Consider the following 16,143-nt stretch of genomic DNA (forward strand, 5'->3'; position numbering starts at 1 on the left):
TTTTATTTTTAAGAGTAGTAATTAACACAGAATTTGGGCTTGATTTAATTTCTGCGCCCTCAGAAAATCAACTAAGACTGGTTGCAATAGACTATCTATTTTGAAAAAGAGCAAGAAAAAATTATGAAAATGAAAGAAAAAATGAAGATTATGGAGGAAAAACTAAAGAAAATTTAATAAATACATAAATTAATTAAGGAAGAATTCTGTTATTAAGTTTTAACTAAATGTTTAAAAAATGTGATAATTCAGAAATTATTTGTTACTTTTGTTAATATATGATATATATTTATTTTTAATAAATTTATATTCTATTCAATTAAACATTGATTAAAATCATTGTCCCATTTTGATTTCATAGTAAACACGAAATTATGCGCAGAAACTGACCCACAGGAATTAAATTCGCGCAGCAACTGATGCGCAGCAACTGACTCAAACGCGCAGAATTAAACGCATTGAATATTATTTTTAATTCATTAAATTTATTAAAATAAATTATATTTTAGAGATGTTATTTATTGTAAACATATCTTAATAACACAAACTACAAATTTAATAAGACATAAGTTCAATTTGATCAATATAAAAATTATATTTTATAGTTAAAAGACGTCTTGACCAAAATACCGCAGGAATTAGTACACTTACCCTACTATTTTCATAAAATTTCCAAACAGAATTGAATTAAGAAAAACACTTTTTTTTAATTTTCGTAAAAATTCAATTGTTTTTATAAATAACAATATTCATCACAAGAATTCAATTATTTTTAAAAGTAATACATTTTTTCTTGAAAATTCAATTATTTTAAAAAATTCTAAAAATAAAGTCGTTTACAAGAATTCAATTATTTTCAAAAAAAATTTAATAAAATGCCACACAGACATTTAATTATTCTCAAAAATTTTATTAGAATTCTTTGTAAAATTGAATTATTTTTAAAAACTTTTCGCAATTCAATTATTTTTAATATCTACTATTTTCATAAAATTTTCAAACCGAATTCAATTATTTAAAAATTTTTTTGTAAAAATCTTGGTAAGAATTCAATTATTTTCATAAATAATAAAATTCTTCTCAGGATTTCGATTATTTTTGAAATTTTTTAGAAAATTCATAACAACTATTCAATTATTTTCAAAAATAATAAAATTCATCGCATTATTTTTAATAAAATTTTACAGAAATTGCTCAAAAAATGTAATTATTCTTAAAAAATTAATTTCAATTCCTCGAAAGAACCAATTATTTAAAAAAAATATTTTTTTAAATTCTTTGAAAGAATTAAATTATTTACAAAAATATTAGAATTTTTCAAAGGAATTCAATTATTTTCAAATATTTTAATAAAATTGTTCGAAAGAAATCAATCATTTCATTTTAATTAAATTTTTTAAAAATATTTTATTATTCTTTTAGATTTTAATAAAAATTTTCCCACGAATTCAATTATTTACATAAATAATTCTTCGAAAGAATTGAATTATGTCGATAAATAACAAAATTATTCCCGTCAATTCTAATAAAATCTTTCGCAAGAATTCAATTATTTTCAAAAAAATTTAATAAAATGCCACACAGACCTACATTTATTCTCAAAATTTTTAATAGAATTCTTTGTAAAATTTAATTATTTTTAAAAACTTTTCGCAATTCAATGATTTCCAATATCTACTATTATTTAAAAATTTTTTTGTAAAAATCTTCGTAAGAATTCAATTATTTTCATGAATAATAAAAGTTTTTCAGGATTTCGATTATTTAAATTATAATTTGCATAAAATTAGTCGATTAAGTTTAAGTTTTTGATAACTACTCTTTTACTACTTTTTTAGTTTGAAAGATACTTTTTGCTGCTTTTTTAAAATTAGTTATCGAGTGCGAAGTCTGTATTACACATCAGAGCTTCAGTGGAAAAATCGAATAGACTTTAACACTCCCATAAGTTATTCTAATAAAAACTCAAAAATATAAATTGTTGAAAATAAAAAGTCAATTTTCATCTTTAATTAAATATTAAAAACAACAATTGAGGGTTGTTATTCGATCTGCACCCTTAATTATATTATTATTTTCATTATAGGTAATAATTTAATTAAAATAAAACTTTAATTATAATGAAAAACTTAATTTCCATAAAGCGGGGTTATTTCACTCAATGTGGGTAAATTTGCTTAACGATTTTTTTTTAATTATCTTTAATCTAAAATTTAACGAATTCAACTTTTTTTTGGTAATAAAAGTTTTAATCTTTATTTTAAAATTAATTTGAAGCAGATAAATCGGTGAGCGAATTTACCCGCAACGGGTAATACAACCTCATCTTATGGTACTTCATGTTTAAAGTACAAATAACAGATCCGTGAAAATGATGAATTTGCTGTAAAGACTTCCGTGAACGAGTCTTTTGGCATGTTTAGAAAAAGAATATTTAAAATCATAACTTTAGAGATAAATTATTTTTGAAATTTCATTTTGCAATTTATATTTGATAAATTAATTTTAATAAAATTGTGAGATCAGGATAGCCACAGTAAAATATAAAACTTAATTTAATTTAAACAAATCTATTTGTCAGGTCAAACAATAAACATCTCCTCGCTCGCACACCTCAGTACAGACTGACTCAATTCTCCTTCTCGTTATCTCTCAAACCCCAAAAACAAACACACCATCATTCTTACAATTATAAATACACACACTTGTACATCATTCTCACCTATAACCTTACAAAATTTATAATATTTTACTTTGATGCAATTCAAGTTCTAGATAGCATATTTTCGTTTTATAGAGAATTTTTATTCGGATTTCTTAGAAGAAAAAATTCTTAAAAAATCATTTAGCCCTTATAAGAAAATAAGGATTGCATCGCATGAAATTTAGAGATTTGAAAATATTTTTTATTAAATGCCATTGAAATAAAATTAATTTATAGAATAACAAGACTAAGCATGCTGATATAGTCTCTTTTCATTGAAGGTAGGCGATTTTATTATGCATTTAAGTTTAGTCAGCATTTTAAATTTTGACAATATCAACCTTAAGTTCGAATGTCACTTTTAGTTAACTTCATGTTTCAAATCTTAAAATGTTGCCTTATAATTTATCTTTTAAAATTCAATTTCTTTACTGACGTTTTAATTTAGTTTTTAACACTAGAACTACTGGCACAGACATTCTATCCCCTCGCGGATGTTTGCGCATTTATATCTTTTCCTTAAATAAAGCTAGAGGTTTTTGGTTTAAAAAAATATTTTTCACTTGAAATCATTTTTGTTTTTGTAAGTTGAATAAATTTTTATAAATTAGTAATTTTGTAATTTATATTGTATTATATTTGAGTATTTTATAAATTATAGATTTTTAATTCAGTTATTGTTTAATTATAAAAAGCTCGTTTTTTTGTCACATACTTGAAATTTATTTTTTCTTTAATAAGTAATTTCTTTTGTAAATATTTAAAATTTAGGGTAAAAGTGCCAATTACGGATCGATTCTAGTTGGACACTTTTGAAATAGAAAATTCGAGAATCATAATAAAAGAAGTACTTAAAGCAGTACAATTTATAATTACTTTATTTTTGAACAAACTAGAATGAAATAGAATTGCATATTTTTGAAATTTATTTAGTTTGCACTCTTAGCTTGTTTTAGAAATATTTAAGTACACAAGGTCTTGTCTCGTTTGTTAATAAATTATAGGTATAAAATGATTTCACTTTTTGTTGTTTGTTCTTTTGTTTTCAAATATTTTTTTATTTTACATCTGTATTGAAATATTTAAAAACTATGCTTTCTTTCTTTTGTTTAAATGGCCTCTGGTCTCTATTAGAAGACAGGGAATGTAGCCATTCACTTTTTCGACCGTATGAAAAATGAAAATGGCTGCCATTTTCTTTCATGAAATGACCAGGGCTCGAACAAGGTCCGTAAAGTCCGTAAATTGTACGATATAATTTGGATAATTTTAGAGAAATTATAAATGATTGTAGGAATTCGATTATTTTCAAAAGTAATAAAATTCTTCGCAAAAATTCAATTATGTTCAACATTTTTTTTAAATTCTCGTCAAAATTTCAATTATCTTTAGAAATAATTAAATTCTTCTCCGAAATTCAATTATTTTCAAAAATTTTAATAAAATTCTTATCAAAATTTCAATTATTTTCAAAAGTTTTCCTCAATTCAATGATTTTTAATACGTATCTACTATTCTAATAAAATTTTCCAAAAGGATTCAATTATTTAAAAAAAAAAATGTATAAAATTCTACACAAACCTTTAATTATTTTCACAAAATAATAAAAATTCCCCATAAATTCAATTATTTAAAAATATGTTGTTAAAATTCTTTATGAGAATTTATTTTTAATAAAGTAATCAATTATTCAATAAATTATTTTTATTTGTATTTCTCGTAGAATTTTCTAATCAAAACTGATTTGAAAATTAATTTTTTTTTGAAATTTTAGATAATAATTGAATATTAAAAGCATTGGAGTATGAATTTTTAGAAAAAATTGAATTTTTAAAAGGTTTTAAATTAAAATCTTGGAAAATCTGAATTTTTCATACTTTTCAACTAACAATTCTGTAGAATTAATTTTTTTTAAAAAGAAATAAATAAATTCTCCGAAATTTAATTATTTTCAAAAATATTATTAAATTCTTCTACGAAATACAATTATTTTTAAAAATTTTCCTGAATTCAATGATTTTTAATAGGCTTCTACTATTCTAATAAAACTTTCCAAAAGAATTCAATTATTTAAAAAACAATTTAATAAAATTCCACAAACATTTAATTATTTTTCAAAAATAATAAAAATCCCACAGGAATTTCATTATTTACAAATTTTATTATAAATTTCTTCGCAGTCATTGAATTATTTTCATAAATAATAAAATTTTTACAAGGATTCAATTATTTTGGTAAATAATAAAATATATGGTAGAATTTTGATTATTTTTAATACAATTTTATATTCGAATTCCTCGAAAAAATGTAATTATTCTTAAAATTTTTATTAAAATTCTTCAAAACAATATAATTATTTAAAAATTAATTAATTAAATTCTTTATACGAATTCAATTTTAAGAAACATGCAATTATTCATTAAATTGTTTTTTTTTTATTTAAATAATTGAATTCTAGTAGAATTTTCTCATAAAAATTGATTTAAAAATGGATTTCAGTTAAAATTTTAGATTATAATTGAATATTAAAAGCATTAGAGCGTAAATTTTTAGAAATAATAGAATTTTGAAAAGGTTTTAGATTAAAATCTTTGAAAATTTGAATTTTTCATATTTTTAACTAACAATTCTGATAGAATTAATTTTTTTTTTGAGAAACTTTAATTGTGGATTTTTTTTATATTATTTGAAGTTTTTATTTTATAATATATATATGGGGCATTTCAGGCCAAGTCAGAAATCATTTTGCTTTTGCATCTCAAATTTTTTTTAAACATTTTTTTTCTTTTAGTACTCTTTGAAATGAGCTGCCTTGATTTTTTCAAATTTTTTCATAAAGCGGTTCAGGAGATACAGATTTTTGAAAAATTACGTTTTTTACGTAAATTTTTTTTTAAATGCCTGTAACTCGGTAAAAAATTGATCAAATTGGACGTTTTTATAATGAAAAATTTTGTTTTCACGCGTAGTTTTTAATAAAAATATTTTTAAATAATTTACGACAAGATTTAAAAATGTTTAAAATAAAATTTCATTTTTAACAATGTATGTATCGATCAATTTTTTTCAAAATTTTTTGTAAGAAACTAACACTAAATTATCAATTTTTAAGCCTTGTCCGATTTTGGGGAAACGATGGGATCTATTTATTTTGAAATTTTTAATTTTTATATACACAGTGAAAAGGGTAGGCCTAAATTGCCATTTGACTAAATCACAATTTTACACAGAAAAAGGGTTAAGTTTTGAGAGACTTATGCCCGGTTACACCAACTCGTAGTTAAAGGTTCGATTAACCGATTAACTAACGGTCCGCTAAAGTTTAAGGCGCTGTTAAGTTGACTTTAACCGCCTATGCGTTCCACCAACATGTTATAAGCCATGCCATGGTTAACTAAACGTATACTATGTTCGAAATAACAATACTTTCTCTATTATGAATATTATGATTGGTCAATTCTAACGAAAAGTGTACGTTTTCTAGATAGAATTTTGACTTTTTCCCTGATCCCTCTTTAAAAAATTGAAACAGTTAAAAATAAAATTTGTTACTGTACCAAACTTCGGTCTATTATTTTTAAAAATTACAATAAAATTCTTTAAAAATTCAAATAATTTTAATAGAATTTAGGAAATTAAAATTATTTTACAAACTTCCAATTACTTGTTTATAAAATTTCAATCATCTTCAATTTAATTAATAATAACAAAATTGAAATATTTTAAAAACTTTAATTTTTACAATTTTAAATAAAATTTTTCGAGACTTTTATTAAAAAAAATTACCTAATTTAAATCATTTTAAAATTTACTAATTATAAAAATTGTAATTGTAACTTTTTGTACAAATGAATTCAATTATTTATAAATTATTAAATAAAAATTCTTTGAGACTTTGGTTTTTTTTAATTTCTAATGAAATTTTTTAACAAATTGTATTATTTTTATGTAATTTTTATGTAATATTTTTAAGACAGTTTCACAAAGTTTCAATTAATTTAATAATTTTTTAATAAAATTATTTTAAAAATTAAATTAAAATTTCAATTCAATAATCATTAAATTAAATTTAAAAAAACTGTATTTCGTTAAGCTGACCACGAGAAAACTGCACACTATTAGAAATTACAAATTTTAATGAAGAATTAAAATTATTTTCAACTGTATACAAGGGTATCCGGACAAGAAGTCCAATCAAAAAATTCCAAAGTAAATGAAATCCAAAAAAATAAAAAAAAATTGTTACACTTTGGACTTATTTTTTGTCCTGATCAAAAAGTCCAAAGAAATTAAAAATCCAATGAAAAAATTGAGATATCAAATTCTAAATGGTTGCCTTGAATAAAATTGTTCTTTTTTTGAGTTGCTCATTTCGCTGACTGTGAATCGAAAGTACATAATTTAATGATTTTATTTTTTAAATTTACTTGCATATAGTTTTCTCGTATGCATTTTAACTTATTCAGTTTTCCTATATACACTTGAATTGTGGGAAATTGATACTGCCCCAACAAATTTTTTATTATTTTTTAATAAAATTATTTTAAAAATTCAAATGTTTCAACAATTGAATTAAAATTTACAATTTTATCCGAATTTTAAATAACATTATTTAAAATTTGTATTAATTTAACGCTAATCATGTGTTTATTTTTTAATAGAATTTATTTAAAAAATTGAAGTATCTTTGAACAATTGAATTAAAATTTCTTTGAAATAAAATTTATTTGATTTTTCCCTTAATTTTACTGACTTATGGTTCATAAAATTTATTTTTCTAGCAACAAGAATTTCACTATCTGTCACTTTTCAAAACACTTTTTAGGTTAGGATACGTTAACCGACCTATTGTGGCCGGTTAGATTTAACATCGGTTAAATCGAGATAACGTTCCGTTAAAAGTTGGTGAAACGCAAGTAGAAATTTGACGGTCCGTTAATGTCTTAATCGAGGTTGGCAAAATTAGCCATTTGGCCACCACTGCTTATATAAGAATTAAAAATTTCAAAATAAATAGATCCCATCGTTTGCCCACGATCGGACAAGGCTTAAAAATTGTTAATTTAGTGTTAGTTTCTTACAAAAAATTTTGAAAAAAATTGATCGATACATACATTGTTAAAAATGAAATTTTATTTTAAAAATTTTATAATCTTATCGTAAATTATTTTTAAATTTTTTAAAAATATTTTTATTAAAAAGTGCGCGTGAAAACAAAACTTTTCATTATAAAAACGTCCAATTTAATTCAAAAATCTGTATCTCTTCTTCTTCTTCTTCTTCTTTTTAAATGACTTGAGGCTTAGCCAACTGTCAGAGCAAACAAATCTGTATCTCCTGAACCGCTTTGTGAAAAAATTTGAAAAAAATCAAGGTAGCTCATTTCAAAGAGTTCTAAAAGAAAAAAACTGTTAAAAAAAATTTGAGATGCAAAAGCAAAATGATTTCTTACTTGGCGTGGAATGCCTCATGTATTTAATTGAAGAATTTACGAATAATTGAAATTTGGTAAAATTGAATATTGTAAACAATTGAATTTGAAAATTTTCAAAGAACGTTTTCGAAAATTATTAAAAATATTCGATTTTAAGAAGAATTTTAACGTTAAAAATTGTTGAAAATAATAATTGAATTGATAATGATTTTATCACTCGGTCATCTTTAATTGTTATAAAACGTGAAGAAATCGATCACTCGGAGTTATCGATTTCTTCATGTTTTATAGTAGTTATAGAACATTTTTATTTATAGTTTAAAGTAAAATGTTCTCTTATTTGACTCGGACTGGTTATATTTTTGTCAGTTGGTCCGTAAATGGTCCGTGATTTTTCATTTTTGGTCCGTAATAGTGTTGCCGCGATAATGGCGAGAGGCGAGACGAGACGAGAGAACTTTGACTCGAGACGAGACGAGACAGTATTTTTTTAATTATCGCTAAAACGATACAAGACGAGAGAGGTGTCACGAGAGACGAGAATTCTCGATGAGAATTTTTTTTAAATTGCAAAGTTTTATTCTGAAAATATATAGTTACGGTTAACATATATATATAAAATATGATAGATATATGTATATACTAAAATCTTTTATTGTTTACGTTGCATTTAATAGTCTTTTTAAACAAAATATAAGAAATTATAAATATTTTATATAAATTATATTTTTTTTATACATAATATTTAGTAAATAAATTCTTTTTTAACTAAAAGTTGAAATTTAATTCATTTTTCAGTGTCTTTTTTAATTTAGCAATATTTAACGGGAAAATAAATTTAAAAAAATTATGAAAAAAAAATTTGGGTTTGGATCATAAATTCAGTTTCTTTGCTTATTTTTAAATATTATTGTGAAAATGGGTTCTATATTTAGCTAAAAAAGTTAGCAACTTTTATATTTATCTTTTTAAAAATTATTTGATTTGAATCAAATAAGAAAGTATTCACTTGAACTTGAATGAAATAATTTTTATTTTACTGAAATAAATTATTTTTGAACCAATGAATTCAGAATTTGAAGCAAATAAAATTTATTTACTAATAAACAAAACAAGTAATCAGTTATTGGAGACAAAAACATTTTTTTAATGCAAAAAATAAAAAAATTTGCATTTTTGATTATTTGAAAATAAATTGTAACTATTATTCAGCTTAACATTTTTTATTCCAATATAGCTAAAATTTTAAACCAGACTATAATACCTGAGAGACTACCAAGTCTCACCTTAATCGTCAAGTCATTTTTTCGTAATGTGCGAACAAAATTTTACAGACATATATGTATATCTAAGATAAATATTAACATTAAAAAAAATTAACACGTCAAATTTTTTACAATACTATACTTCTATAAAGAAAGCTGAAAAAGACGAGAGAAAACTAGAATGTGTAGCATTCTCGACGCTCGAGACGAGACGAGACGATAATGTGTAGCATTCTCGACACTCGAGACGAGACGATAATATGTAATATTTTCGAAACACAAGACGAGACGATAAATTGCCCTATAATAACGAGACAAGACGAGACAGTTAAAATTATCGCCTCGTCTCGTATCGCGGCAACACTAGTCCGTAAGTCCGTATTTTTAAATACTTTCACTGTTTCGAGCCCTGAATGACACACAAAAGATAAAAATGAACGACATTTTCATAGAAGTCAAACAAGTGAATGTCTTTTACTACCTGTAGTCTGCTATCTGAAATCGCCAATTTTGTGCCTTTGGAATAAGCAGCATCGCACTATTAATTAATGAATGAATTATAATGAAAGTTGTATTTTTCATTTTAAGGTTTCTTTCTACCTATTATACCTTACTTTTTTAGTGACAGTATAAATAATTTTTCTTAGAATAGTAAAAACGAAAATAATGATTATTTAACTCTTTTTAGATGTTTGAGGACAATTTCTAATGAATTTTACCCGTTTTTTACAGCTCGTCACCATTAACGTTGTATGATTCTAGTCGTGCATTGCCACCTCCAGCGCATCACAGCTCAGCCAGACCATTACTGGCAAGTCATGCTGCACATCCACTACCTGCACATATGCAACCAACTGCAGTCTATGGTTTGGCCCCTCTTTCTCCAGCAAAACAACACTATCAACCATCCGGTTTGTGGTTTACCGAGTAGACAGTAAAGCTTCTTTAAGAGCGATCGATGAAAGAAAAAGGAAATGATTTATTGTTCTCTAAATATTGGAACATTATAATAATGACGTAAAGCAAAGGTAAACTTTAGGATAAAGAACAAAATTTTTGAAAGTAGTCATCATCACCAGGGGGATTATTCAATGCGCTGACTCTACGGTTTTTTTAATTTTATCTAATTTTTTTCAAGAAAAAAAAAAAAAAAAAACAGTTCTCGATCCAAACGTTAAAATATTAATCCGTCCTATGCAACGACTATCCCACTTGGACTGCCTGCTTATTATCATTATATACACAAAAGTCATCAAAAGAAAATGAGAAATTTTATTCTAAATGTATCATTATTTACAATCATTGAATTATTTACCTAAACTTTTTCTTTGCTTCACGCGTTAATTTAAAAAAAAAACACAAATTATTATTGGACATTAAGAAATTAATCCAAAAAAATGAAGATAAGAGAAAGGGGAAAAAATAAATCGCCAGGATGAACCGGATTAATGAAAAAAAGCAAAATATTTTCTACATCGAAATAAGATGGGCAAAGAACTCAATTTTAATTTAACAGAATTTTTTTATTTCTGAAAATGAAATTTGACAATGAGAAAAAAGAATTTTATGAAGTCTCTATAAATGCAATTTGCATGCTGGCAAAAGAATAAATTATCCGCAATGTTGACGGTGTACCTTAATGAACGATCAAGTCGTTTGGTAAAATCATAATCGATACAACGTATAAGTTGTATTTCTTAACTGAACGTTCGGTGCGTAACACAAAACGTTTTTTGTATTGCCCTTCGTTAACGGAGTTCTTAGCTATTTGAGCAAGATTTATCAATCCGTTTACAACTTTTTTCGGGTCAGTAACGATTCAAGTTCAGCAAATCAGGTCTATAGTGCTTTAGGTTTTAAGTCCTTTTTAAAGAAACAAAAATTAAAACACGCCCTTAGTAGGCGCAACCAAATGCGCGTGTTTAGCAAAAGAGTATTAAAAGTTTTAACGATACTGTTCGTTTTGCTTAAGCTATGTTTTAGTAGATCAGAATAAATCCTGAATAAAGGAATGAACATGCACGAAGTTCTCCTTTTATCCAATTTGTACAGAAGAAGAAGAAGAAGAAGAAGAAGAAGAAGAAGAAAACAATTTTTAATGTAAGAGTCATAATCGGCTGTAAAACTGAAAACTTTTTGTAGTTATGCTGTGAATTTAAAGCAAGGAAAAGAAATAGAAACAGCAATATTATTTATTCATTAATCTCATCTACATTCGTAGTTATCGATCTTAATCGATAGTTATTCGAGAGAAGTATATCAGTCTTATTTCAAAAACTTTCCATAAGTTTATTCTAAGAACAATATATATATATAGTAAGGGACATTTTTCTTTTATTGTTAATCTGAGAAAATGAAAATTATTAATTTATTTTCTCGGAGGAAAATATCTGTTAATGTTACAGATTTAAATAAAAAAAAGTTGAAGCAACAAACCATTCTTTAAAAAATATTACAAGTCTTTTTTGTAAATATTGCCAGAAAAATGTTTGAATTAAAAGAAAGCGATGAAAAATCAGTAACAATCACAGACTTTTTTCTCCACATCCACCATCACAATATACAATAATTTTAGGTCTGTTGCTATTGTCATAATGTATATATTTTTTTGTAAATAGAAAGAAAAAGAAACAAAGCGATTGCATTGCCAGAACATTTGAATCGCAATAGTTTTATATTTGATGCACTCTTACACACGTTTAAACGGGATCATGATATATCTAGCTCTTACTTACAGTTTACTTGACCAATAATACAGTTTTTCTATTGGTTGGTTTGGTTTAGGCTATGTGCGCAGTTCGTTCACTTGGAACATTTTTCATTTTGCGCAAGATTATAAAGTCTGATCCTAATGAAATTGTTTCAATAACTGCATCCTAGAAACTAAATTATAAACGGTCGTAAAATTAGGATTGCAATAGGTCATAGCTGGTGTTCAACACTTTTAATTATCATTAATATTAATATTATGATTATCTCTACTATTAATATCATTCTTATTTTTTATTACTATTAGTTAATAGTTAATATCTTTTGCTTTAAATACCTTTCTAAGAGAGGTAGGAAAATATTCACTGGTTTAAATATTTTGTCACTAATTCCTTCATATTGCAACGAAGGAGTTAGTTTTTCTATCTGTAAATAGACAATTTTTTTGTGATTACGTTTTATAATCATTCTTCTATTTAAATCTTGTTCTTCCTCACTGATTCTGAACATATAAATTCTTAGAAGTAGAAGTACTTTTTATCCATTACTTCTTCTTTTCCTATTATTTCAATTTTTGTCGATGTTTTACAAGCGCATCGATTTAAAATTTTAACGGAATGACGCTTAGATATTGTTTGCTAAATATTTGAAATATATGAAGAAAAAGTATATAAATATATTATACATAAAAGTGAAATAGATTATAAAGGACGGCATTGACGATACATTAATTATAGTTATACGCGTCCAAAATATTAGATGAATGCGTTTTTTGTGTATAAATATATAAAATTATTATAAGACATTACATAAAAAAAAATTTTAGATACGTTATGTAGGAAATTACACGTTCTAAGAAATCCCATCTCTTGATAAATAAAAAATAAGAATAATGCCTCAACGTTAGTTCTACGATGATAAAATTCTCAATCTTCCAACTATTGCGTAAATTTGTTCGCATCTTTTTCATCTCTGTAATTGCAGAATTATTCACAAAAGTTTTTTTTTTCAATGGTAATATTCTAGTTGTCGATTTCTCGAATATTTCGTTCTAGTTTTCTTTTCAAAACAAATTCACTCTCGACATTTTTTGACAAAGTTTATGATGCTGAAACTTAACTCTTTATTTAAAATTCAGGCATCGGATATTATGACTTTTTTCGACTATTTTCCAACAATGCAAATTTTTTTGGCTTATTTTCAAAAATTGCGGGTTTTTCGACTTTTCTTCCAAATATTGCAACAAAATACCACATTTTTAGTATAAATTGCAAATTATTTTGATTTTTCTAATGTGAAAAATAACTATAGACAAATTTGTCAAAAATTATTCAAAAATAATTTTTCTAATTAAATTCTCGAAATATACAATATTAAAAAGATTTCCGGAATAATTGAAATTTTGTAAAATTTAATGGAAAATAATTGCTTTTTTTCAAGTATTATTAATTAAAATATTTGAAAATCTACTTTTGAAGAAATTTAAATTGCAAATTTTGTAAAAACTTGGTTCTAAAAAATTATGTTACAATTTTTATTTAAAAAAAGTAATTTTTTTCATTATAACTTTTTTGGAGAAAACAATGTGAAAATTTTTAATTAAAATTCTCAAAAAACTACTTTATGAAATTCAATTATTTTTGAAATCATAATTTTTTAAAATACTTATCTTCGAACAAAGAAAATAAAATTTCTTTAAGATTCTTATTAAAATTTCGGAAAAATCATGTTTACCAATTTATAATTAAAATTCTTCAAAAATTTGATTATTTATTTTATATTTTTCTAAAAATTCAATAATTTTTATTCAAATATAACTTTAAAATATTCAAAATGTAGAAAATTAAATTCCTTACGCTTTTACCAAAAGGAATTAAAAATTTAATTTGACTTTCTTTTTAAAAATACGAAATTATGACATTGGACTAACTTTTGTTCCGATTATTTGTCGGATTCTTTGATTTTATAAAATTTCAATTATTCTTAAAAGATTTTACCAAAATTCAATTGTTTGAAAATTGTTTAATTGTATATTATAATTGAAAGACACATCTTTAAAAAATTATTTAAAAATATTTTAAAAAAATTAATTTTAAGAGTTTCTTTGTTGTAATTTAAAAAAAATATTATACCGTAATAACTTTATTAAACAAATATGGACAATAATTACAGTTATACAAGATAAAATTTTTGTTGCAACACTGAATTAAATAAACGAGTTTTTCGACTTTTTTTGTATTTTAAATCGACTAAAGGGACTTTTTTGTGTCTTAAAGTCGATCCGAGGCCTGAAAATTAAATAAAAAAAAGTTTTAAACATAATTGGAAAAATGTATTTTATTGTACTATAAATTTTGTTTTTAACTTATAGAATGATTAGTAATTAAAAATTGTAAAATGAGATTATCACATTTTTTTTTTGGCTAAAACTGTTGAAAGTGAAAAGATTTTGAATATTTTTATGATTAGAATGAAAAATTCGCTAGAAATCTCTGCAAATATATGTATAAAGATTAGGAAGGCGACTTTTCTGCATCAAAATTGTTAAGATTGGTGAAGTATTTATGATGAGATCCGACGTGTATTAAAGAAAAACAAAACATTTTATTACAATTATAATATCTAACCAAGTCGATGTGCCTGTTTAACAAGTAACCGTATTATTATCATATTTAATAATATAATTAATATAACTTGCTGGAAATATTAACCGATCTTTTATTGATATCGGTAATGAATTAAAATAAAAAAAAACGTTTACAATCAATGTAAGTGTTACGTGTTATCATGAAATCACGTTGATTCGTGTTTAGTACGTACATGATAAAACACCCCCACACACATATATATACGTACGCATGTTCATAATAGAAAGAACTTAAGATTCTTACCATTAGTCATATCAATATGAGTTCCTTTTAAATACATTGCTTTAATTATTATTATCTTCTTTTTTTATTCACTAATTATTGTTTCTAATTAGTTTTTTTTTTTTGTAAAATTAAGTTTCGCGCAAAAAGGTACTGGTAGATTATTATATTAATTAATCCATCACCTGATTAACTTTAGTTTTTTAAAAGTCTCCTGTTGACTGACGTTTTTGTCTGATTTTCCTAATCTTTCGAAATAAATTAAAGGCCTCCATGCCTTAGATACAAATTCAATCTTTAAAATTAATTCCATTTTCAGCAATTATTTTTAAAAATTGTAATATCTGTCGATTCGGTAATGCTAAAATTTTTGTCATATTGATATTGAAATAGGGAGAAAGAACGTCTGCCAATGCGAGTTTATCATCTCAGTCACACGTAAATCATTTACGATACATAATAACGAGTTACTATTAAAAAAATACACCTAATTAATTAATAAATAATAATAATAAATGAAGCTAATAATGCTCTGTGTATAATAATTAAAGTACTGTAACCGTATTGTTGGTTCTAGTTGTGATATTTTACTAAAAAATAACGTCGTTAAGTGAGGGATAATGTTTGTAAATTTTTTCGTAAATCAAGCAAGGAGTGAAAATAATGATAAATATAAAAGAATAACCAACAATAAAATATACCTTAATCATAAAGCCTTAGAATGTACGTGAACGGTGAGAGATAATTGATAGAATAGATTCGATAATGACAGTGTTAATATCTGCTCAAAAAATTCTTTATTAAAGTAATAATCTCACGGGTTTGGGCACACACTTTTTCTAGTAGATTTATAAATGAAAATAAATCACTTACTATAGAGGGAGTGGAAAAGTAGAATTGAAGGGAATGATTTTTTTCTTAATTTAACAAAGTATTTACCCTTTTTGGATTTATTTAATTATCCGTTAATACTAACATTCCATTACAATTGGAAGGTCCTCTTTATTTTTCCATTGTTCACCGATTTTCTCAGTACAATTTCTGTTTTCAAGGCTATTTGGTTCCATATGAAAATATTTTCCATATTGAGGGAGATTGCTCTCAATGAGATTAAAACTTGTAGGATTTTTGGAACAGATTGTGAATGTCATAAAATCGAAA

At 24.2% G+C, this 16,143-nt stretch overlaps 1 protein-coding gene across 9 annotated transcripts in view; it reads left to right on the top strand.

Annotated features, from left to right (window-relative positions):
- Positions 1–12,563, top strand: part of LOC122508779 (homeodomain-interacting protein kinase 2) — a 99,327-nt gene extending 86,764 nt beyond the window's left edge. For all 9 annotated transcript variants that reach the window (XM_043622320.1, XM_043622319.1, XM_043622313.1 and 6 more), the window contains one exon: positions 10,136–12,563. In XM_043622320.1, coding sequence (XP_043478255.1) covers positions 10,136–10,334 — 199 coding nt within the window. In that variant the 3' untranslated portion in view covers positions 10,335–12,563. The remainder of the gene's footprint in view (positions 1–10,135) is intronic.
- Positions 12,564–16,143: the final 3,580 nt, after the last annotated feature.

Source organism: Leptopilina heterotoma, unplaced genomic scaffold (genome assembly GCF_015476425.1).
Source record: "Leptopilina heterotoma isolate Lh14 unplaced genomic scaffold, ASM1547642v1 Lhet_57, whole genome shotgun sequence".
Classification (NCBI taxonomy): domain Eukaryota; kingdom Metazoa; phylum Arthropoda; class Insecta; order Hymenoptera; family Figitidae; genus Leptopilina; species Leptopilina heterotoma.